Source organism: Trichoderma aggressivum (assembly GCF_033847375.1).
Source record: "Trichoderma aggressivum f. europaeum strain CBS 100526 chromosome Unknown scaffold_001, whole genome shotgun sequence".
Taxonomy (NCBI): domain Eukaryota; kingdom Fungi; phylum Ascomycota; class Sordariomycetes; order Hypocreales; family Hypocreaceae; genus Trichoderma; species Trichoderma aggressivum.
The window spans coordinates 739,722-761,557 of NW_026946367.1; the positions used below are offsets into that span (position 1 = coordinate 739,722).

The following is a 21,836-nucleotide window of genomic DNA, read 5'->3' on the forward strand; positions in this document are numbered from 1 at the left end:
GACCAAAATCGGCCAATCCAAAAAAAACTTACCGCCACGACTGAGTGAGTACTGGAGGCGTGCATTACATATCGAATTGGGATCTTTTATGAATAAACATCAGCTGAATTTGCATTAAATGCTGCAACTTAAAACAACAATTCATTTTTGCATAGGCCAAGCACCGCGCAGCAAGCGGTCAATTGTGGCGCGTTGTCTCGACCCAAGTCAATTACCCGATTCGGGTGTCAATAGGCCAGCCCTCAATAAGGGGCGCGGACTTCACCTTTTCCCAGCAATATGTTTGCTGGCAATTGAGTTTACTGCATCTACTTGCCTTATTACAGTACAAGCAGCGTATTCAGGCGGTAAAACCTATTCGAACTCGTTTCGTCTCGTAATTTTGTGGGTTTCAGGCACAGCCGCCTTTTCAGCCTCAATGGCTCAATGGCTCAATAGGGGCGGCCGAGGCTGCGCTGGTACCTGGTGATGATCTTTGACGCCAATGCACCCGGGGTGAGTCTGTTGCATGAAGAATGACTGAAGATTTCATGGCATTCTCTTGGCAAAGATGGGAAGAAACCGTTGTAATATCCAGCTGCATACACCCAACCTCACGTGTTTACCGATATCCCTGAAACAACCCACACCGACTACAGCCTCAATCATCCACAACAACGAAAGCCGTCTGTTGAACAAACTTTCTTCATGGAGTTGACTAACAGCGTCTCTTTCCACCAACATCCTCGAGTCCAACTGAACATCGGACATGGCCAGCCCCTGTGCACTGAAGAAAGCGGTCCACTTCAGCAAAGCGTCGGAGAGGCTTATTGACAAGCACCATCAATAACGCCGGTCAATAACGGAAAGTGGACTTTCTTTTCACTTTGCAACTCCGATGATCTGAGCTTTCGTCTAGAACATGCGGAGAGTGAGAGCATCTTCCCCAGACCCGGAGTTGGAACATATATATCCTTGCAATGTTCACATCTCTTCCATCTCTCTCCCCTTCTTCTCCATCTGCGGGCCAGTCTCTTGTCTTCAAACCACGACTTTCTTCTTCTCTTTGGCTCCCACGGAGATCCATCATCCATTATCCAACATGAAGTTCCTCGCCACCGTTGGCGTCCTCGCTTCCGCAGCTCTCGCTGCCCCCAACCCCGAGCCTTGGTGCTACCGCATCGGCGAGCCCTGCTGGAAGATCAAGCGTTCGGCCGAGGCCTTCGTCAGCGCTATCCAGTCCGTGGGCGGTCTCGAATCTCGCTCCGAGCACCAGGGCATCCCCAACGATGTTGCTCTGTCCGCCATCCAGGGCCTTGACCAGCTCTCCACCCTGATCCTCTACGCCTCCGAGGATCCCACTGCCTTCCTCCAGAACGGAACCGAGACTGCCCCCGGCAAGCGCGACGTCGAAGTCAAGATGGACAGGCGATGGTGCTTCCGCATCGGAATGCCTTGCTGGATCCCCAAGCGAGACGAAGCCCAAGTCCAGGAGGAGAAGCGCCAGGCCGAGATCCAGGAGAAGAAGCGATGGTGCTACCGCATCGGCGAGCCTTGCTGGATCCCCAAGCGAGGTGACGCTGAAGTCCAGGAGGAGAAGCGCGAAGTCGAAGTCCAGGAGGAGAAGCGATGGTGCTACCGCATCGGCGAGCCTTGCTGGATCCCCAAGCGAAGCGACGAGGTCTCCGAGGAGAAGCGCGCGTGCTTCCAGAACGGCGGAGACTGCTGGAAGGCCAAGCGTGTCGCCGAGGCCGTCCTTGCAGCCACCCTCGAGGGCGATGAGAAGCGAGACGTCGAGGAGGAGACTCCCGAGAAGAAGTGGTGCTACCGCATTGGCCAGCCCTGCTGGAAGGCCAAGCGCGATGTTGAGCTCATCCAGGACGTGGCTCGCAGCGCCATCGAGGGCATGTACTAGATGTCCGAGTCGTAAATGTTTGTCCCCTCCCTCCCCTCTCCATTTCGACCTCCTGACCCAAAGATTGCTGACATGCCATCTGCAGAACATCAACGGAGTGCATCACCAGTCAGTAAATGATGTGCAACATGGATGCACTTCTTCTTCACTTCTCCTGAAACGAATTTGATATAATGAAGGCGGGAGCCGGTTCTCTCAAGAAACGAATTTCCGTTATTATTGGGTATATAAACACCTCACGCCTGGGTCGTCATGGACCAGTCCGGCATGGTATGATTACGATGGTTATGGGTTTCATGTTGTGTAATATAGTTTACCTCGTACAAAAAAACGAATGATGCAATGAGTTTGATGCAGTTTCGTCCACTTGGTGAAAATTCCGCCGTAGAGACATGAACTCTGACACTTGTGCAAAGAGAGCATGTAAATTCGTAGGGGAAAAGAGCAGTATGGATACTCATTGATGAAGTCTGTCAACGATATACGACATGCAGAATGCCATCAGGGAAATACGACTCAGGGCTCAGCCATCCGACAAGACATGCCGCAAGCCGCAACAATGTCACCCCGTGAGAATCAACAGGTTCAACTCCCATCGTTCTGCACAAAGCATCAATCAGCTTACATCTACAACATCCAATCACCGGTGGTAATACGACACATGCATGTACGCTCAATCATTGCGGTCCTCTCCATTTTGGTAGGGGAGCACCGCACCCAAGATTGCTCGCTTTCTTCTCCGTTTTCGTTCCTCAGGTCCCCAGCAGTCGTGAGCAGACGCTCGAAAGCGCACCTCGTACTAGGTACTTTTGTCAAGTGGTGGAAGAACCCGAACGTTGTTATTTGCGTTGTTCATGAAGAAGAAGAAGAAGAGAAAAAGGGAAAAAAGATTGAAACATTGAAAATTTTCTAAAATAGGTAGCGGGTCGTCCAGAGTGGGTCGCGTTGGCGCCTTGGTTTCGAGGCAGTGATTTTTTTTTTAATTTATTTTTATTTTTATTTTGTTAGCTGGTGGGTATTTTTTGGGCTGCAAGTCCAACAAGTTCTATGAATGCTGTTGGTACCCAAAACAACACACAACAGCGAAACCCCCGGTCACCCGCTGTCAGTAGCCAGACAAGACAAGAATTGTCAGTTTGATCAAAAATGCAGTGACAAGCACAGAGAGAGAGAGAAAAGAAGCAGTAAAAACAATTTGACACCAGCCTCTTAAAGCAACGCTCCCCCGTCCAGCTTCCGATCTTGCCAAGGCGCTCTAGCTACATGTACACATGTGATCCTGCGCATAAACCCAATCCCTGCCCTCCGAGCTGAACGGGCAAAATCAACAAACATGTGACGACTAATCGGAAGCGAATCGCATCAACTGCGCATGATGCAGGGGAGCCTAATGCCTAATTTCCTCATGGCAAGCTCGTGGCGAACCCAAAACTGTCCGATGCTTCACCATAGGCTGAGCTCCGAACCAAGAAACCCACGGCAAAAATAGCCCCCCCCGGAACATCGTCGACGATGCCAAACGCCCTCATCAGCTGGTTCCGGCGCCGACGCGTCGCAAGGAGCAGCAAGAAGCAGCGAGGCGCCGTCTCGCTGGCCACGAGGCTGCTGATAGAAGCTCCTCCGATCCCGCCTCACCCAACGCTGCCCTCTCGGCGCAGAGGAACGCTCACGCCCGCCCCGTCCCGCGAGAGCCTCATCGCCGCCTGCAATGCCGCCACCGCAAACAGCTCCTTCTTCACCAAGCTGCCCGTCGAAATCCGGCGCAAGATCCTGGTGGAAGCCTTTGGCGGCCAGACGATTCACATGGACCTCATCTATGACCACCCGCCGCAGCCTCCAGAAGAGCAGACGGAAGAGATGATGAAGAAGAATGGCCGAGCGCATGGAAATTTCAACGTCAACTTCAACGGCCATCACACATGCGATATGAGGAATCTCAGGCTAGACGACTCGCTACCAAAGGAATGGGCCTGGCGAAGCTCCGTCTGCCATCGGAACGGACCAGCTCGTCGCCGTCCCGAAGACGAGGTCCAGCCCGGGGAGGATTACTGTCGATTCGGCCAGTCGCCGTGGCACGCGACCTGTCTTTGCTGGCCTGGCGAGTTCCCAACAAAGTGCCAAATAGGAGCGATGGGATGGCTTTGCAGCTGTCGGCAAGCGTGAGTCGTTTACACATACACACACATATATCTATCAAGCATATCAAGCTTTCCCACTTACTAACTGTTGCTCCTCCTGCGCCAGCTATCTCGAGGGCATCGATGTCTTATACTCCACAAACACAATCCACACAGCCAGCAAGGAAATGATCCTCAGCCTCACCTCCATCCTCCTCCCGCAGCGCCTCTCCAGCATCACGTCAGTGGAGCTCCTGTGGGACTTTGCGCCGTTCCCCAGCACCCACCCCGAAGTCGTCAAGCCGCCGCTCTCAGACATGGCCAGCTTCCACGCATTCCTCGACGCCATCCCGACCACGTTTCCCGCCCTCAGAAGGGCGCACATCTCCCTCCAAGGACACATATACCCGACCAAGACGGTCAACGGCTCCACCCGCTGGGACAACAACATCGACAGACTCGACGAGATACTGCACCCCGTGGACGACTTCGTCTTGGGGCTCGAGCCGGACGTGCGACGGGGCTTTTCGCTCGGCATCCCGAGCTCGCTGTATAGGAGCCAGAGAGACAGGGCCCTTCAGAACAACGACCCGGTAGAGCAGGCTCACCGCGGTCAATATGAGCGGCACTGGAGGCCGCTCAAGGGCTCTGGCCACGGTGAAGGGTACTGGGTCTGGCTGGGCAATAAAGACTTGAACATGCCGATCATCTGCACGATGGGAGAAGGCGGCTACAAGAGCATTGTAGGCGAGGACAACTGGGTGTTATACAGGTTCTAGCCTTGGTAGAGAGTTCTCCAGAGTTGATTATACCATTTGATTTATACGCGTACATGTCTGTTCCGCGCAAATGTCGTGCAAGCTAGGTACCTACCTGTATTATTAGAGTTGTGTTTGAGTTACCCTACGACAAAGATTCCCGATCTGATCTTAGATCCTGCGCTTGTTATACCATCAAAGTTTACAATGTTCAGCCACTCCCTTCAAATTACTACTCTCAGATTTGAACTTATAGCCAAACTCGGTCCATGCGTCAAAATGGGATCCATGACTAGGCGGCGCATTGCATTTGCTGGTCTGATGATGAGAGTGGCTATGCTAATGGCATTTACCCCGCCATGATAAAGCTCAAACACCAACTCGACACCTTTATGACCCAACATCAATCTCATTTACACGATTATAATCATCGAATTCAGGATCATCTATAGCATTTCACCTCTTGGATCAACCAAATCTCAAAACCATAGTCTTGAACCGGCGATTCAGCGTCGTGTCGAGCATCAAGCTTGAATAATCACGCCACGGCTCACACTCACTCACCTCTCACGACCCCACCTCACTCATCTCAGTATAAATAACAGAAGAAGATGGCCGACATCACATCCCGCCTAGCCGGCCTCAACCCGTTCAAGCAAAACTACGACGACGACGACGACAAAGGCGACTTCATCGCCCCCGAGCCCGGCCACCTCTCGCGCAAATCCGACCACAACAAGGCCCAGCTGAGAGTCAGCCACGCCCTGCGATCGTTTCTCGTCTCCAACGACGTCCTCTCGGAGCGCGACGCCGGCCTCGACTCGCGCGACTCGCCGCCGGCCCTGCGCGAGCTGCTCGGCCGGCGCAGCTTCGAGGCGCCGGCGCAGCTGCTCGACCCGCGATACCCTCTGCCCGAGTACTTTGTCAGCTCCAGCCACAACACGTACCTGCTGGCCAACCAGCTGTACGGCAAGTCGTCCGTGTCGGCGTACGAGACGGCGCTGACGACGGGCTCGCGGTGCGTCGAGATTGACGCGTGGGACGACCCGGACAACGACGACGAGCCCAAGGTGACGCACGGCTACACGCTCGTGTCGCACATCCCCTTCCGCTCCGTGTGCGAGGCGATCCGCGACGTCTACGACCGCGAGCAGGCCGCCGGCCACTTCGCCGCGGGCCAGGCTGGCGATCCCGCGTCCCCCATCCTGCTGTCGCTGGAAAACCACTGCGGGCCGCGCGGGCAGCTCCGTCTCGTCCACATCATGAGGCAAGTCTTTGGTCACCGCCTCATAAGCGAGCCGGTTCGACGCAAAGGCACCCGCGAGCAACAGGGAAGCGGTGAACATGTGACGCTCGACGATCTGGGTCCCAAAATTTCCGTCATTGTCGAGTTCCATCTGCCCGACGAGGCCTCGGACAGCGGCGACTCCAGCGACGACCAGACGGATGACGAAGGCGAGAGGCTGGCCCGCCGCGCCTACAAGGACAAGAAGCAGGCGGCGTCATCCTCCTCCACTCTCATCGTCCCAGAGCTAGCCGAGCTGGGAGTCTACGCTCAGTCGGTGAAACCCAAGGACAACTCGTGGTATGATCCTGGGCAGCTGGTCAACGGCCCGCATCACCACCTCATCAACGTGTCCGAGTCTGGCTTGTCCTCGCACCTCCCCCGGCACGCCGTCCCCATCGCCCGTCACAACGCCCGCCACCTCATGCGTGTCTTCCCCAAGGGCACCCGCATCTCCTCGTCCAACCTCCATCCCGTCAAGTTCTGGGGCATCGGCGCCCAGATCTGCGCCCTCAACTGGCAGACCTTTAGCACCAGCAACCAGCTCAACGATGCGCTGTTCAACGGTTCTGCCGGCTACATCCTCAAGCCTGCGGCCCTGCGCGCCGGCGGCGACGGCCGTCTCGCCACGGGTCGGATGAGGAGGCTGCGCGTCCACGTCGCCGGAGCCACCGACGTGCCTCTCCACGAGGACAGGGAGCGAGACTCGATCAAGCCGTACCTGACGTGTACGCTCTACAGCCCACTCGACGCCGGCAATGAAGAGCCCCCCAAGCGAAAGACGTCGCCCTACAAGCACCACAAGCTGGGGTTCCTCCACCGTGGCGAGAACCCGCACGCCACGGACCCGGTCTGGGACGAGACGCTGGAGTGGGAGTACGAGGACAACGAGCTAGTCTTCTTGCGCATGCTCATCAAGAGCGACGACAGCTTTGCCAGGAACCCAAAGTTCGCCGCCGTGGCCGTTCGCCTGTCGTATGCCTCTCCCGGGTGGACCTTTATCAGGATGATGGACCTCAAGGGCAAGGAGACGGATTGTACGCTTCTTGTCAAGTTTGAGTTTGAAGACTTGTGAGGACGGTGGCTGCTGGACAGCACATTCTCAGACCGGTCTGCATGACTGATGACTTGATGACGACAAAAAATGATGATGATATGACGATGTCTAGGTACTGTGTGATGAGACAGGAGTGTATATATAAATGCCTGCACATGGATAGGGATAGCAGTACATATGTACTTTATCAGTAGGAGAAATGGGGTACCCGGCAGACGAATCAACCGTCTCGGCATGTCTTGTTTCAAACTCCCCAAGACAGACACTCTGTGGACCTCATCAGTCCGCAGTTCTGCCACGATTCTAAATCAGATATCGCATGTAGGAGAGCAGGGGCGTAGGAAACAAAGGTACTACTCTACATCCGATATCGCCAACACGAGTAATGCCCCGATTCAAATCCTCAGTTGCCCTCTCGAGATAGGCCCCACCTGGGGAACCAGGATTCCCCAGACCACAAGCCCAAAACTTCGAGATGTGCCCAAAGGGCCCGGCGTGGGTCCCGGGAGGATGAAAGATTGAAGCACGCGTAGCCACATCAAACAAACACTTGTTCTACTATGAGATGTGGATTGTAATATATTCTTGAATCGATACGGTGAATTGGCTTGCATACCCGTCCTGGATAAAGTATGCTTAGCTACAGATTTACGTGAAAATGGTTGGGTAGATCGACCATCTTGACGTTTTGTAGACGGAGTTTCTTTAGCTTCATAATCCAACACCTAGCCAACAACTTTGGGAACTGGAAATTCTTCTCTGAAGACGCAGTTCTGTGGTTTCATAGGGTATGTGGGCTGTACTGCAGGTAATATGTCCTGCCTAACAGTCCTTTCAGCCGCACGAGGCTGTGGGATTTATCGTGACACACCTCAAAATGTAGGCTGGCCTTGACTCACATCGTGCCTTTTAATCGATCCTTTTCCTTAGAATACTTTAGAATATTGCTTTCCATTCTATCATACAACGTTGCCTCTAACCTCTTGCAATCATGGCGGATTCGGGGACTATGGCGGCGTGGGCGGCTCTGGCAGCTGCATTGCTCGCCTTGGTTGTTGCACTCGCCCAAGCCGCGCAGCAATACGCCGCTACGGCACAGGATATGAAGAAATGCGAAAGGTCGGTTTGGGGGCCCATGCCTGGCTATGCCGGCCGTCGTGTCTTTCTCTGGCGCCAGATTCGATTCCGCATCGTCTTCGACGTGCCCAACATCTTCATACCCACCGAGTACTGGGAAAAGCCGGGCAATGCACGACAGTTTCCCACCCATCGAATAACCACCTTACCGGCCCCCTTTGATCCCCCTTCTGTAAATACGGACACGGAGAGTGCAATACACAACCACTCTGAAGCTTGTTGGGTCGCATTTGCAAGGCAAGTCAGCCATGTCTGTCCCTCTGCCGTCCGCGTCGGCCTCATGGCTGGCGATGCGGACCGGCTCCCCGCCGATATCCCGGTGGTGCCCATGCAAGTGAGCCTGCGGGATATCATCGCTCTTGGTTTGATGATCGGCATGAACATTCAGGAAGCCAACGACGACTATATCGAGATGAGCGGGCCGTTTGGCTTCATCAAGAGTAGTGACCACCCGATCCTCGGCCGCCTCATTCATTTCTCCGCGTTTTCGACAACACCCCACATCAAAGGACCTAAGACGGGCGATATCAGTAAATCTTGGCTCCGTCGGCTCATCGGTATCGCATCTGTTGCCAACCAACAATTTGATGGGCCGAAAAGGCGATCTCATGCGTCCGCCATGATGAGATGGCGCACGAATTCCACACGAATCCCACTTATATTTGAGGATAGTGATACGAGAGGGAAGGGGGAAGAAGCAGGAGAATTACAACTCAAGTTTGTCGATCTCGAAGGGAAAGAACACACTGTGCCTGCAGATGAATGTTCAACATGGCGAGTGAGTTATCAAGTGTTTCACTCACCGATGCTTTCTTGTCTTGAACCGGGGCTGGTACTGACTCATAGTGTCGCGTGATAGGATTTGGTGCAGTTTCTCGAAAGCAAAGGCATCGCAACAGCTCCTTACATCATCCTTGGCCCAGAGAACAAGGCGGTGGCCCCCAAGTCATGGAAACCCCTGCTCAAGGTTGTGCGTAAAGGCCATTTGAAAACTATTTTCAAGGTAAGATGCATAGACATCCAATACCTGGGCCCCTTGAAAGGACACCAGAAGTGATTCAATTGGCTAACTTCTGTTTAAAATATTTTTGAAGATTGCTGAAGGGGACTACCACCCATGGCCACTTGCAACAGCGTCGCATCTCAAGTCACCTTCCCAGGAGCCTATTATCAAAGAAAGGACAGACCAACAGATCCGTTCAGACACAGATAACATCACAGAATATGCAACTAGGGCTCTAGAGGGCTCAGCTAGTCTGACCGAGGCCTATCTGGCCGAATCGGCAGAGAGCATTACACATGCCCACTCGGCAGAGAGCATCATACATAATAACCCAGTAGAGAGCATTATACATACCAACCCGCTAGAGAGCATTACATATGCCGATCCAGCAGGGAGTGTTATCTATACCGACCCAGCAGAGAGCATTGTATGTGCCAACCCGGCAGAGAGTATTACACATGCCGACTCGCCAGAGAGCATTATACATACCGACCCGACAGAGAGTATCACACGTGCCGACTCGCCTGAACCCGGCAGAGATATATCTCTGGACCTATTTCCACAAGTGCAAAATACGATGGAGAGGGATGGATACTTTCCTAGTAGTCGAGGCTTTATGGATCCAGCGAATCAAACTGCACTAATACGAATACAAGATTTGTGGAATGCAATGAAGCACCCTGCGCTGACAGGGGTGGAAGACGGGGTTCCTGGAGAATCTTGGATCAACGGGTCGAGAGTACGCGTACTTGAGAGACCATCACCAGTTCGAATGCAATATCGACGCCCGACAGTTGAAGACTACAGCAACGGTGACTCCAGTAGCCCCAGCTTCAGCAGCCGTTCCTCTTCCCGGTTCCGCAGAGAGGAGAGGAGCGGTGGCTCTAGAAGCCCCAACATCCGCATCCGCCGCCGTTTCTCCCCTCCCCGGGTTCACAGAGAAAATAGGAACGGTGGCTCTACAAGTCCCAGCCCCGTCCTCCGTCCCCGTCCCGACTTCCGTCCCCGGTTCCGCAGAGAGAATTCAAGTAGGTACGAGGACTCTAGCAGCGCCAGCCGCCACCGTGAAAGTAGCCCCGGCTCGGAGCGCAATTGGCGGTACAAACAGACAAGGGCCTATGCCTCGAGCAAAACGCGCTGGGTCAACCCGGAACCGCCAAAGCTCACCTTTTACTGGGCGTCCCAGATTGACATTGAACTTGGGTGCTGGGCGACACCGTGGGGAGGGGGCTGGTATAATTTCGGCATCGACGTCCTTGGCATGCTGGTAGATATCGGTCTCGCTGGCTTGTCACAAACGGTTCGGTTGGCGCAGCCCAAGGCGAATCGGTCGGCCGTTGACAGCAACAGCAACGAGATCATCTACGCCGAGTTTCCCGGCCCCTTAATCTTGGAAGATTTGTGGCTTCACCTCAGAGAGGGCCAACATACTTGGCCCCCGTACGCGATAAATGCGCGGGGCGGAGTCAGAGGCCTGGCAACGCACTCGCTCGTCCGACACTCTGCATTCAAGGAAGACGAACGCCTGCCACAACTGACGCTTTTAAACTCCGTACACAAAGCTCGCATGTCCACTGTAGAAACAAGCACAGCATCTCAGGTCCTGGAGCGACATCGCATCTTGGAGCTAGCGTCCATCGACTTTTGGCTTTCTTGTGCCGCTACGACAGACAGCATTTCAAAGGGCAAGTCGAACCTGATTATCATCACCCCCGCCATCGTTGAGGAGACGTGGGTTAGGTTCTTCGACGAGATTATGGACACCCGGAAGGAACTTTGGAACCTTGGCAGTGGTGATATGCATGCCCGCAGGTTGGCCAACTCTATTTCGGATTTCCTCAGCGATTTCTTGGGGTCACCTGCTGAGCTTTACTTTGTCTGGGTTGCCTTTCTGCGTGCTGTAAAGGTAATGGAGTGTGTTGCCAATGGGCCGTGTACGGAACCGGCACTTGACATATTTGCAAACGATGTTTTGGTGTATTTAGTCTAAGCATTTACTCCGTCGACGTAGCAAGCTTGAAAACGATGTTTTGGTGTATTTAGTCTAAGCGTTTACTTCGTCGACGTAGCAAGCAAAGTGGTGTAGATGCACCATTTTGACTACACTCTACACCGTTCCCCCCTTACTTATTACAACGGATGTGTCTCCGGCAGTGTAGAAAAGGTAGACCCCAGATTTTCCCCATGTGGAGACAGCGCCTGATACGGAGTAGTATTTCACTTTTCATACAAAAAAAATATTTCCTTTCTGCAAGCTGAGACAAGATGCGATACTATCATCAGTCATGTCCGGTATCGGCTTCCCCCTTGCCTGTGTCCTGTGATGTTGACTTGTCGCTTTCAGGGTGTGCCTGTAAGCTCCATCCGGATAGGACGACTGCAATGCATGTTTATCACCTGTACTCCGTACTGTACATTATATATCATATCCCATCCATCGGATGTAATAAAAAAAAAAAGACTCTGCCGCCAAAGAATAGGGCTCTAATAATAGGCCACATCACCCCAGCCAGTCGACGCCTGTCAACTTTAAACCCTCCCTTGTGCTCCGAATGTGAAAGAGTAAAATAACACCCGGGACAGGTAGGTGACACTGTTAATCTGACTCAGATAGAAAAAAAAAGTTGAGAATTCGAAATTTGCCAATCCGAGAGGAGCACAGCAATTCGGTAGGATAGACGGGATCTGGAGTAACGGAGCCCCTCTCTCTTCTGACACGGGGTTTCTCATGTGCGGCTCAATCAACGTACGCTCGTCATTTCAGCATAGCCAATGGGCAACAACTCTCCAACTACCTCTCGTAGTAAATTTCCGTTGGCCTTTTTCTTTCTTGTGTATGTGTGTGTGTGTGTGTGCGTTGTAAAAGACCAATCTGAATAGTACTTAGCATTCCGCGTCAAGGAGAGAGCCAATTATTCCACCAGTCAGATATCGCCAAGCCCGATCTTCAAGACTAAAACCACATCGTCTTTCCCGTCACCTTAATATCGCGGGGGGGCACGCAAAAAACAGTCAAAACCTCATTCATCCTTTTACCCTCCCTGTTTCCTCACGTCGCACGTCCTCTCATATCCTATCAAGTTTCGGCCTATCCTTGAGTTGCTTCTCTCCCCCCGTCACTGTATTATTGTTTGACCAGCTTCATCCCTCCCCCGTCATAATCTCCTGCGACCAGTTTCTTCCCGGGGATCTCGGAATTTCTCTCGCTTACAAGCCCAATCCAAGCCAGACCACCTCTCTTTCAGGGCCATGGCGGCAACACCCCTCGACGACCTTGCGCAAGCGCTGTCAACTTCCCTGGCCGAGGCAAACCTTGTGCCTGGTTCTGCAGAGGCACTCATCCCCGGGGACTTTAAGCCGGCCACTCGACTGGGCATCTCATTCGGCGGACGGGATGTCGAGTTGGGTAATCTGTTTCGAGTCAACGAGGTCAAGCTGGCTCCCTTTGTCTCGTTTGATGCCGAGGTTAGTACCAGTACTGGTTTTATTTCTTCGTGCGAGGCATATCGTATCTACTCCATTTTGTTTTTAAAGTTGTTTCTATGGAGTTGTTGAGCTAGAGTCCTGACGATTTCCATCACACACACATATATATAGGCTGGGGATTCATCGGGAGACGCATCTTATATGCTGCTCCTTGTCGATCCCGATGCACCCACGCCAGATGACCCCAAGTTTGCCTTTTGGCGCCATTGGGTTCTGCCAGGATTGAAGCCATTGGCCCAGGCGGACGGCGTTGTCGCCCAGACGAAGCAGCCTCTCACAGAGTATCTCGCCCCGGGACCCAAGGATGAGTAAGTCGTTTTTCTCCTCTTTGTCTCTTCCAACTAGGTTCTGCCCTTTTGTCCTGTCATGCTGCAGCCCACCCCCTCCTTGCTTCTTCTGCCCGCGTCCTATCTTACCTATTACTCCGTCGTCCGATTCCGTGAGGTGGGTGGTAATGTAGGAGAGTGGATTTGTCTCTTGATGGCTGCCCCTATCATGTGGCACCCGGCTCTCCCCTTAGCCGAGAACCAAATGGGCTCCATTCATATCCTCTCGTTCTGCTTTTCCTCTGCACATTTTCGAAAATATGGAATTGTCGTACGAATTACTAAGCGAGATATGTCGTGCAAAGTTCTCAACCACACCGGTATCTGTTCTTGCTCTTCCGCGAGCCCCACGGCTTGGTTCTCACGAAAGAGGATGTTGGAGGCGAGGAATTTGTACAAAGACGCTCATTCGATCCAGTCACGTTTGTCAAGAAGCATCAGCTACAGCTGGTCGGTCTGAACTGGATGAGGGGTGCTGGTGATGGTTGGAAGGAATAATGGACGGCAAGCCATCCGGGGTTTTCCTCACCTCACCTCTTTTCACATTCTCGTTTCACCAGATAGGCACGCAGCATGTGGCTGTGGACCGTAGCCATTGTCAAGCGCCGACACGGCCCTCACCTACGAACCCCTTGGTTTGCTGCCGGTAGCCCCTTGATGGTGACTGGGCAGTGTGACTGTTATCGTCGTGCATGCTTCCTGCCTCCATCACAACCCTGTAGGCCAATCGCGGATGGTTAGAGCTGTGGGCGTATGCAGGTAACCTTTGGAAAGTGGTCCAGCAGCTAAGAGGGCGACCTCTCATCGCGAACCGACGACAGCTCTTGCGTTACACGATGGATTGTAAACGGCCCGTAGTACAACGTTGACCCTAACCTATCCCAGGCCACACACTAACAAACCAGCAAGGGCGGGCGGGATGGCTCAACAGGACGTGGCTTGAGACGGGACCACAGTCTGGACACAGTCAGTCAAATAAGATTTTCAGCTTGTCGCTTGTTTTGCTCTTCTCCAGGGCAGATGAGAGCCGGCCCCCCCGGACACCATTCGGACGGGCAACGAGCCGGACATCAACTTGCGGCAGCTAGTGCTGCTTGACCAGATGATGAAGGGAAGCCGGCATCCAAGAGGCCTTGGCAGTCGTACCACGAGCGTCACGAGCTTGACGAGTTATTCAACCAGCTGTACGGAGTAAGCCTCAGTTGAATGGATACCATGAGCTCTTCAGGCAAGCCGATGCCCAGTCCATGGCGAAAGCAACAAGGTGACTTAGTAACAGTCAGCAAAGCGAGACGTGGGCAGAGCCGCCGCCAAAGAGTCGCTGAAACAAGACTTTTCTTGTGTGGTTCCACCGCATAGACTGGCCATTGTCACGAGGACCGCCAAAAAGGATGCTGTGCTTGCACGCCTCTCTAGCTGTTTGTATGACGATGGGGAAGTCTAGGGTTTGATAGGCGGGAACGACAACTAGGGCTGTGCTTTCGGTGAGGATCAATGGGAAGCCGAACCACGGCGCGCAGCTTGTCGTCTAAGAGACTGTGAGAAGAGGTGGGTGGAGGTGGCCGATCAACAAACACTATGAGGGGAAAACCAGCGTTTGTTGGTTGTACGAGCATTACCTGATTGGACACAAAGGTACACACGGCGGTTCACCCAAGGTTTGTCGATCCGTAGAGGGCTGTTTGGCGAGCCGTGATTAAAAAGTAGGACTGAAGCATGATGGCGGCATGGCTCAGGAGAGAGCCCTGGGCTAATACGAAAGAGACATACCGGCGACGGGGCTGGCAACGGAAAGCGAAACTGAGCATCACGAACGAACAGGCAGACGAAGTAAATGATCCGCAGCAATCATCACGACGGCGGTGCCGCGGTGGAGAGAATGGTAACAGCAGTTTACTGTCTGTATGCTTGGCGGCTAGGCAAGCAGGCAGCCGGTGATGAGTGAGGCATAATCAACAAGCGCAGCGTCAGGCATCAAATAGCTGCGGATAGGATGTCCCCATCGTTTCTTAAAAAAGAAAGAAGGCAAAAAAAGAAAAAAAAAGAAAAAAGAATTAAAGAAGAGAAGGAAAAAAAAGACACCCCCGTAAGAAGTCTGAGCTATGGTTTGGGAAGGTGTCTCGGGGCCAGGGCGTCTGATGTGCTCGCACCCCCATAGCTGGCGTGAGGCATCCAGCTTAGACGGCATCGCTCGTGAACCCTGACGAACTGCAAACGGGACTCATGATGAGTGCCGAGGCGAACCTGGTCTGCCATCAAGTCACGTTAGCCCTTGAGGTGAGGCGGACACGATAGTGACGGGGCGAACAGCTGAATCTTTGGCATCAATAAGGGAAGGCAGCTCACGATTTCGGATGCAGCTCGTGGCTGAAAAGGACTTGTGACGCCGGAAACAAGTTGCAGCGGGTAGACGGCGCACTGTGTACCTTGGGAGAGAGCTCCGTGGCAGCGAGGGGTTTGCGAGTCACGCAGGCTCTGGCGCTCCATGAAGCGGTTGGGGCGGGAGTGGTGGAGCGGCGGCTTTGGGCATTTCTGTTGGACGAGGGCGGCCGATCCATGACATCAGGCGGGGCCGACGTCAAGCTCATTTTCTGGGAGATTGCCTGTCCGGGCAAGGCTCGTTTCCAAGAGCGTTGGGTGAGGCACCAACTCGATTCCGGGCAGGGGTTGAGGAGCAAAAGAGGCGCCTCACGCTCCATCACGTCGTTTCCCTCAAGGCTTCAATGCCAGTCCACCCCCCTTCTTGACGCGCGGGATGGAGACCAGCATCACCGGCTGCGACGCCGCGGTTGACCGGTGTCTTTTATCGCGTCGTGCAGAGTGGAGGTAGAGAAAATTTGCCAGATTACGGAGCACTCCGGGGAGCTAGGAGTCGCGTAGTTGAAGCGGATGCCCACCATGGCACTATCCCATCGACCCTGAACCTTGGGCAGCGGATTAGTAATGAGTCAGGGCATGACGTTGGGAAACTAATCGAGGTGAGCGAGCTGTGAGATTTGCGCGGGAAGCCAAGCCAGGCAGGGCAGAACGGAACAGAGCATTGCAGTTAGATGCCAAGGGCCTTGTCTGGGGTGAGCACTGCCGCCGAGGCCGCCCTTGGTATTGGTGCATTCTTGGTGCTCTACCTGGCGCAGAAACAGCGCTGATCACTCGTGAAGCTCGTAATGGATGGCAGCATATCTGTCCAACCGTCTTCTGACAAGGCCCTCGGGCAGGCAAGCTAATCTGCCAGAGAGGGGATGGATGAGAAGAAGAGAGAAAAAATCGGACTGCGCAGGACGAGAAAGTGGGGAGGGCAGCCGAGTCCACTGGTACTTTGGTACTTTGGCGATGGTGACGGAGGCATGGGTTGTGCTTTAGGAGGGCCAGGGATTGAGCGCCTGTCGTGTATCTGCTACTGGCTGCTCCCGGCGGGTATCCGCAGTACCGTGCTGTCACATCTATAAAGGCACTGTATTTGTTGCAGCTACTATGGCGATGCTCTACCGTGCGAAGACGTGCCTCTCCGGGGGTAACACGTGCCATGCCGGCGCCCCCAGCAGCGATGGCTGGTACTGGGTACAATGTGGATGTCTTTGCTGGCACCTCTTAAGGGGTCTCTGCTATGGCGTCACTGGCATTGATCTTCTTTTTTCCAAATTGTGAGGCCCCGCCACCGCGGTTCTGGCGTGGCGCCTCAGCCAGAAGCGTTGCTGATGACACCCGACCTCGCATTTGTCCACAACGCAACACAACACAACACAACACAACACAACACAACACAACACAACACAACGCGGCCCTGTGTCAGAGTGTCAGGTATCAGGTATCAGGTATCAGGTATCAGGTATCAGAGCTAAGGCAGACAACCAGACAAGACGGCTTCGTTTGGCAACTCCCTGGGCGCCAGATGGCAAAGCTTGGATGGTCAGCTTGGATGGTCTAGCAGAGATTGATGTGAATAGGCACTTGGTACTCCTTAGGTGAGCAGTGAGCAATATTGGAGCAGGTACGGAGTATGGACGTCCACAGCTGTCGAGATAGGGACCGCCGGACGGGCTGCTCCGTCCGAATCCCCATCTCGCGGAACCCGTAATCCATTCAATGGATACCATAATCAATCCATAACCACCCCATCGCCAGGTTTCGCAGCCGACGTGCAGCCTTCCGAGACGTTGACAGATGCAGAGCCATGTGTTTTCCCCTTCGCTTTCCGTCCCTTGCGTTGGTGTTTATTTTTCATTCATTCATTCTTTGGTGTTCTTTATTTTTTCCCTTTTCCCTCCCGGACATGCAGAATACATGTAGTCGTAGCCCACCCAGCCGGTCTCGGGTTGCATGGCGCTATCACGGCTGACGCTGGGAAATATCTACAGCAAGCAGCGCTACTGTACTCGGAGATCCTTGGCCCATCTGGCACTGCTACCTAGGTAGTACCCACGCACTTAGTCGGTATCGTGCTCTGTCTGGTATGAATACCTACTGTACAGTACATGCACGGCACTGCGGTACGATACATAACAATGGCTTCTGCAAAGCAAAGGCACTACAGTGCAGTACGAGTAGGGACAAGCAGCACAGCATCGAGCCTCTGAAATGGTCCATCACCAGCTACTTGTATATCGTGGGGAGGGGAAAGGGCAGAAGAAAAGGGCCCCGGGAGCAGGGGACCGGGATGGCCATGCTAGAGGGCTGCGAGAGTGAAAGGGGACATGACCGATCTGGCACTCCCTCCCACCCCTCGCTGCCCGTTTTTATCCTTATTGCTCGTTCTGACTTTACTGTGTCTTTATTTGTTTTTATTAAGGTAGGTAGGTACTCAGGGTTTTGCCTAGCCCCCCATTCAGGGTCGCGGTGGCAGCTCCGGGGGTGTACACGTACAGCACGATGTGAAGAAGCAGAAGGGCATCCATCCATCCATATCCATATTTCCAAATGCGCCATGTGTGCGTGCGGGTGCTTGTCCTACGAGTATGGGCTGCCGGTACCCAGTACCAGTCGACAGGTTCTCGCACGGGCGTGCTTGGCGGGAATTGCGAACAGAACCAACCGAACAGGGGGCGGAGCGAGCAGGGGTGTGTACTTGCAAGAAGGTACCCGGTACTCGTGCTGCCTGTACTGGTACTCCGGAGTGAGGCTGCAGACGCACATGTGCACATACCAGAATCTCTCTGTATACGTCAGTACGTGTCAGTGCGTGCATGCATGGCAAATGCCTGGTGTGCCTCCGTACCCGTGGCAACAATTGCCATCCACGGGAGGCTTATACTAGACTGACTGAGTACCGCTTGGTAGAGATTGCACGACACAACACTGTAATGTTCTATAAGTTTGTTGGCACTTACCTACCTACTACTACTAAAGGTACAGGTAATGATGGCCAAGAGCAAAGAGTAAGGTAGCAACAGACATTGGATGGAATCTACCCGCATGGAGCATGCCCAATACAGTGAGCGGCTGAGAGCTCTACCAAGGTACCTAGAGATAGGCCGAAGACGCTGCGATGGAGATGGAAGCACCCAAGTTCCCATCCAAATGTACCCGCTACCTGTCTCCGTGTCTCCATCGAGTACCTCCCTCCGGCCTGGCAACCAGTCCAGTCTCCGTCTTGCGTAACCCATTTCGCTCAAAGGGTCCTCATCGACATGGGAGTCATGGCAAGTTGGGACCCAACTCCTCTCAACTGCTTCTGGCAACCCTGGCCGCCCTGGTCCTGGTCTGGCCTGGTCTGGCCTGGTCTCTCCACCCCCCCGATTCCCTTTCCCAATGGCCAATTCACCGCCTGAAGTGCTGCTGTGTCAAGTGAAAGTGAACCTACTTGTACTCGGACTGGGTTGTCCTGTCCTAGGTATCTGACAGAGAGACAGACAGACAGACAAACAGAGACCAGACACTCACACACTCCCCTTTTCTGGTTGCTACTACTACATATACTCCGTCCTGATAATATTCCTCCTCCGGGCCAGACAGTGCGTGTTGCCATCCCAAGAGCGTCCCTGTCACTAAAGAGCGGGCCGGCGAGAATCTTTTCCCTCTGCTGCCTTTTCGTGTTCCCGGACTGCACTGTACGGTACCGCACATCGAATACTTTTTTTGTCGACAGCGCGGGCATCCCAATCGACGTCGAGATCTTCCCTTTGCCCTCTGCCATTTCCCTTTGCACCCCCCTCCCACACGCAAAGGTCCAAGGAAAAGCAGGAGAAGAAAGGGAAAAGAAGATTACAGTACGAGAGGACCCTCGAAAGAAACAAAAAAAAAAAGAAAGAAAGAAGAAAAGGCCCCTTGGGATTTGCTAGCGCCAACCTGGACTTCTGTTTCTGCTTCTAGCCTCGCCGCCCTCTCTGCTCCCTCGATTCGCGAGCTGGAAACGACACTTTGACAAAGATCGTCAACCAGCTAAACCAGACCACCTTGCTGTTTTTAGCTGTCATCCCAGCACCAGCACCGGCACCAGCACCAGGAGATCTGCCTGACACGCAGCACGAGAACGAGACGAGACGCCCAGGCCTAAACAGACACCCGTCCGTCCTTGCACCTGAGCGCTACTGGTACCACCGCCCGACGCTATAGCAGATCATCATCACCTTGTCTTTCGGGGGCTGACCGCTAAAAGGACCGCGGCTGTCCTGATTCATTCGCCCACCAGCCCGATTTTTCTCGCCGTCGACTCGACTCTGCCTCGCCTTGATTCTTATCCTCACACATACATACTCATACTCATACACCACATACATACCTTATCCACCGTCTCTCTCCACCACCAGCTTCTCCTCTCCGCCAATACAACGCTTTCGCATTTCACTTTTCACATTTTTTTTCTTCTTCTCTCGCACGATCTCGCCAGCGCATCGACGCATCTCCACGCTGACTGAGCCGCCGAGTACACGAGGGGCCCATTCGACTTGTCACGAGCAGTTCGCACAAATCACCTCCCCCCCCCCAAGATCGTCTCGACACAAACCACTTTCCTTCTTCCTTTTTTAAACTCGTCTTCACCAAAGTGTGTGTGGTTGCCGCCTAACCGGATTGTTACTTTGTTTTCTTCTTCCAACTTGTTCCTCCCGCTTTGTTTCTCCTTCGTTGTACTCCGTACTCTGCCTTCTTTTTCACCATCTGCATTCGCTTTTCTTCTCTCGCTTGCAAAAGGAGTAGCGGCTGCTGCTGTTTATCTTGGCCACCTTCTTGTTCCGTGTTTGCATTGCGTGTTGGGCATTGCAAGGTTGACTCAAGGAGGGAAAGAAAAAAAAAAGACTCATTCCCGACACGATTTTGGACGACAGACTGCCGACAACAGACTACAAGGCACACTAGACTAAACCAGACGACACACCAGACGAGGCACTTGTCCTTTACCTACCACCGTCGACGGCAGCCCCGAGCAAGCAAGAGAGACTTGGCCAGTTGCCGCCCGACTCGTTCAACTAATTCCCCATTGGCGACACACGTCAAGGCATCCTTAATAATCCGCTTCAAATCAAACCAAACACCATGTCCGACGACCACGATACTCACTCCATTGGCTCTGCTAGCCATATCCACCCCATCGAGCGCTCCGACTCCTCGGCTTCCACAACTCCCTCGGATCAGAACGAGCCCATTATTCACCAGCCCATTCCCACCCGCCCCCGCCTGCCGAGTCGAAAAAGCAGCGGCCCCTTGGTTGTCCCTCGCGACAGCTCGGCCGTCGGCCCCGTAGACTCGCACTTTGGACCGGACGACGTTCGAGCCATGAGCCCCCGAAGGACAAACGAAGACCTAGAAAACCTGGGCAAGGAGGCGCGCGAGGAGTTGAGAAAGTGAGTGCACGACTTGTTGGCCTGTAGAGTACGACCGCTAACCACCGACCCGTAGGCATGCCAAGGCTTTGCAAGAGTCTCTCCTCACCATCTTCAACCGCATCGAGGCTGTGCGGGAGGAGCACGACAAGCTCGACAACAACAACAAGTTTCTTCAGAAATACATTGGTGACTTGATGAGCACCAGCAAGATCACGGCGACGGGGAGCCGAGGCAAGAAGTAAACCGGCCTCGATGGAGGGACGAACAAACACCCGTCTCCTCTTTTTTCTTCATTCTCTTTTCAACAGAGCACCATTTTCCATGCGGGTCCAGCTGACCCATGATGAGCTTGGATTAATCACTGCTCGGGATGGCATAATCGATGCCGGCAGTATCCTCTTATACCAACCAATCTAGATTTCGACCCTCTATCCTACAACACGCGGGCCGGTTCAACATATCGCGCCACGAAAACGATGGCGCTTCGGTCATTTTTTTCATTTTTCTTTCTAAAAAGGAGCATTGGACTTTTATCGGCGCCGCTCCGGGTCCCCCTTGAGAAGAAGGGAAGGGGGATTCATGATACCCAGACTTTGGAACACATTTTGCACACGATCCACATGCAATATTTTTTTACTCTTTTTTTCTTTTCTCTTTCCTTGTTACGAGCGCTACGACGTTCGTGCGAGTGCGACATTCACTGTACATTATCCTTCAACGCTTGGGATTTCGAGCAACGTTTATGAGCGCCAACACCTTTGTGGCAGCATTGTCATTGCATGGGGCGTCTTGTTTGCGAATTCTTTCATTGTTTTTTTTTTTTTTTTTACAATTCTCGGCTTCTCTTTTTTTGTTTGCAGTTTTTTCCCTTTTCTTTCTTGCAATCTACAGGCGCTCACCGTACCTGGATCGGGTTATCATAGTGAGCATATCTATCAGGCGTTCAATGGGGCAGGTTCTGCTCAGGGGTTTAGGATTTTATTTTGCATGAAGCAGCGTAGACGGGCATGGCAGGT

The 21,836-nt window shown here is 53.4% G+C and overlaps 6 protein-coding genes across 6 annotated transcripts; all 6 read left to right on the plus strand.

Moving 5' to 3' along the window:
* Nucleotides 1–1,081: 1,081 nt before the first annotated feature.
* Triagg1_156 (uncharacterized protein) lies at nt 1,082–1,894 on the plus strand (the record flags this gene model as incomplete). The annotated part of the gene is made up of 1 exon (XM_062896564.1): nt 1,082–1,894. The coding sequence occupies one exon, from the start codon at nt 1,082–1,084 to the stop codon at nt 1,892–1,894; it is 813 nt and encodes a 270-aa protein (XP_062760506.1).
* A 1,512-nt stretch (nt 1,895–3,406) lies between these two features.
* Triagg1_158 (uncharacterized protein) lies at nt 3,407–4,790 on the plus strand (the record flags this gene model as incomplete). The annotated part of the gene is made up of 2 exons (XM_062896576.1): nt 3,407–4,053; nt 4,139–4,790. The coding sequence occupies 2 exons, from the start codon at nt 3,407–3,409 to the stop codon at nt 4,788–4,790; spliced, it is 1,299 nt and encodes a 432-aa protein (XP_062760508.1).
* Nucleotides 4,791–5,380: 590 nt separating this feature from the next.
* On the plus strand, nt 5,381–7,129 carry Triagg1_159 (uncharacterized protein; the record flags this gene model as incomplete). The annotated part of the gene is made up of 1 exon (XM_062896587.1): nt 5,381–7,129. The coding sequence occupies one exon, from the start codon at nt 5,381–5,383 to the stop codon at nt 7,127–7,129; it is 1,749 nt and encodes a 582-aa protein (XP_062760509.1).
* Nucleotides 7,130–8,102: 973 nt separating this feature from the next.
* Triagg1_160 (uncharacterized protein) lies at nt 8,103–11,241 on the plus strand (the record flags this gene model as incomplete). Its single annotated transcript, XM_062896598.1, has 3 exons — nt 8,103–9,026; nt 9,108–9,251; nt 9,343–11,241. The coding sequence occupies 3 exons, from the start codon at nt 8,103–8,105 to the stop codon at nt 11,239–11,241; spliced, it is 2,967 nt and encodes a 988-aa protein (XP_062760510.1).
* A 1,259-nt stretch (nt 11,242–12,500) lies between these two features.
* Nucleotides 12,501–13,561, plus strand: Triagg1_161 (uncharacterized protein; the record flags this gene model as incomplete). The annotated part of the gene is made up of 3 exons (XM_062896609.1): nt 12,501–12,716; nt 12,849–13,045; nt 13,369–13,561. The coding sequence occupies 3 exons, from the start codon at nt 12,501–12,503 to the stop codon at nt 13,559–13,561; spliced, it is 606 nt and encodes a 201-aa protein (XP_062760511.1).
* A 6,969-nt stretch (nt 13,562–20,530) lies between these two features.
* On the plus strand, nt 20,531–21,062 carry Triagg1_162 (uncharacterized protein; the record flags this gene model as incomplete). Its single annotated transcript, XM_062896620.1, has 2 exons — nt 20,531–20,838; nt 20,894–21,062. The coding sequence occupies 2 exons, from the start codon at nt 20,531–20,533 to the stop codon at nt 21,060–21,062; spliced, it is 477 nt and encodes a 158-aa protein (XP_062760512.1).
* Nucleotides 21,063–21,836: the final 774 nt, after the last annotated feature.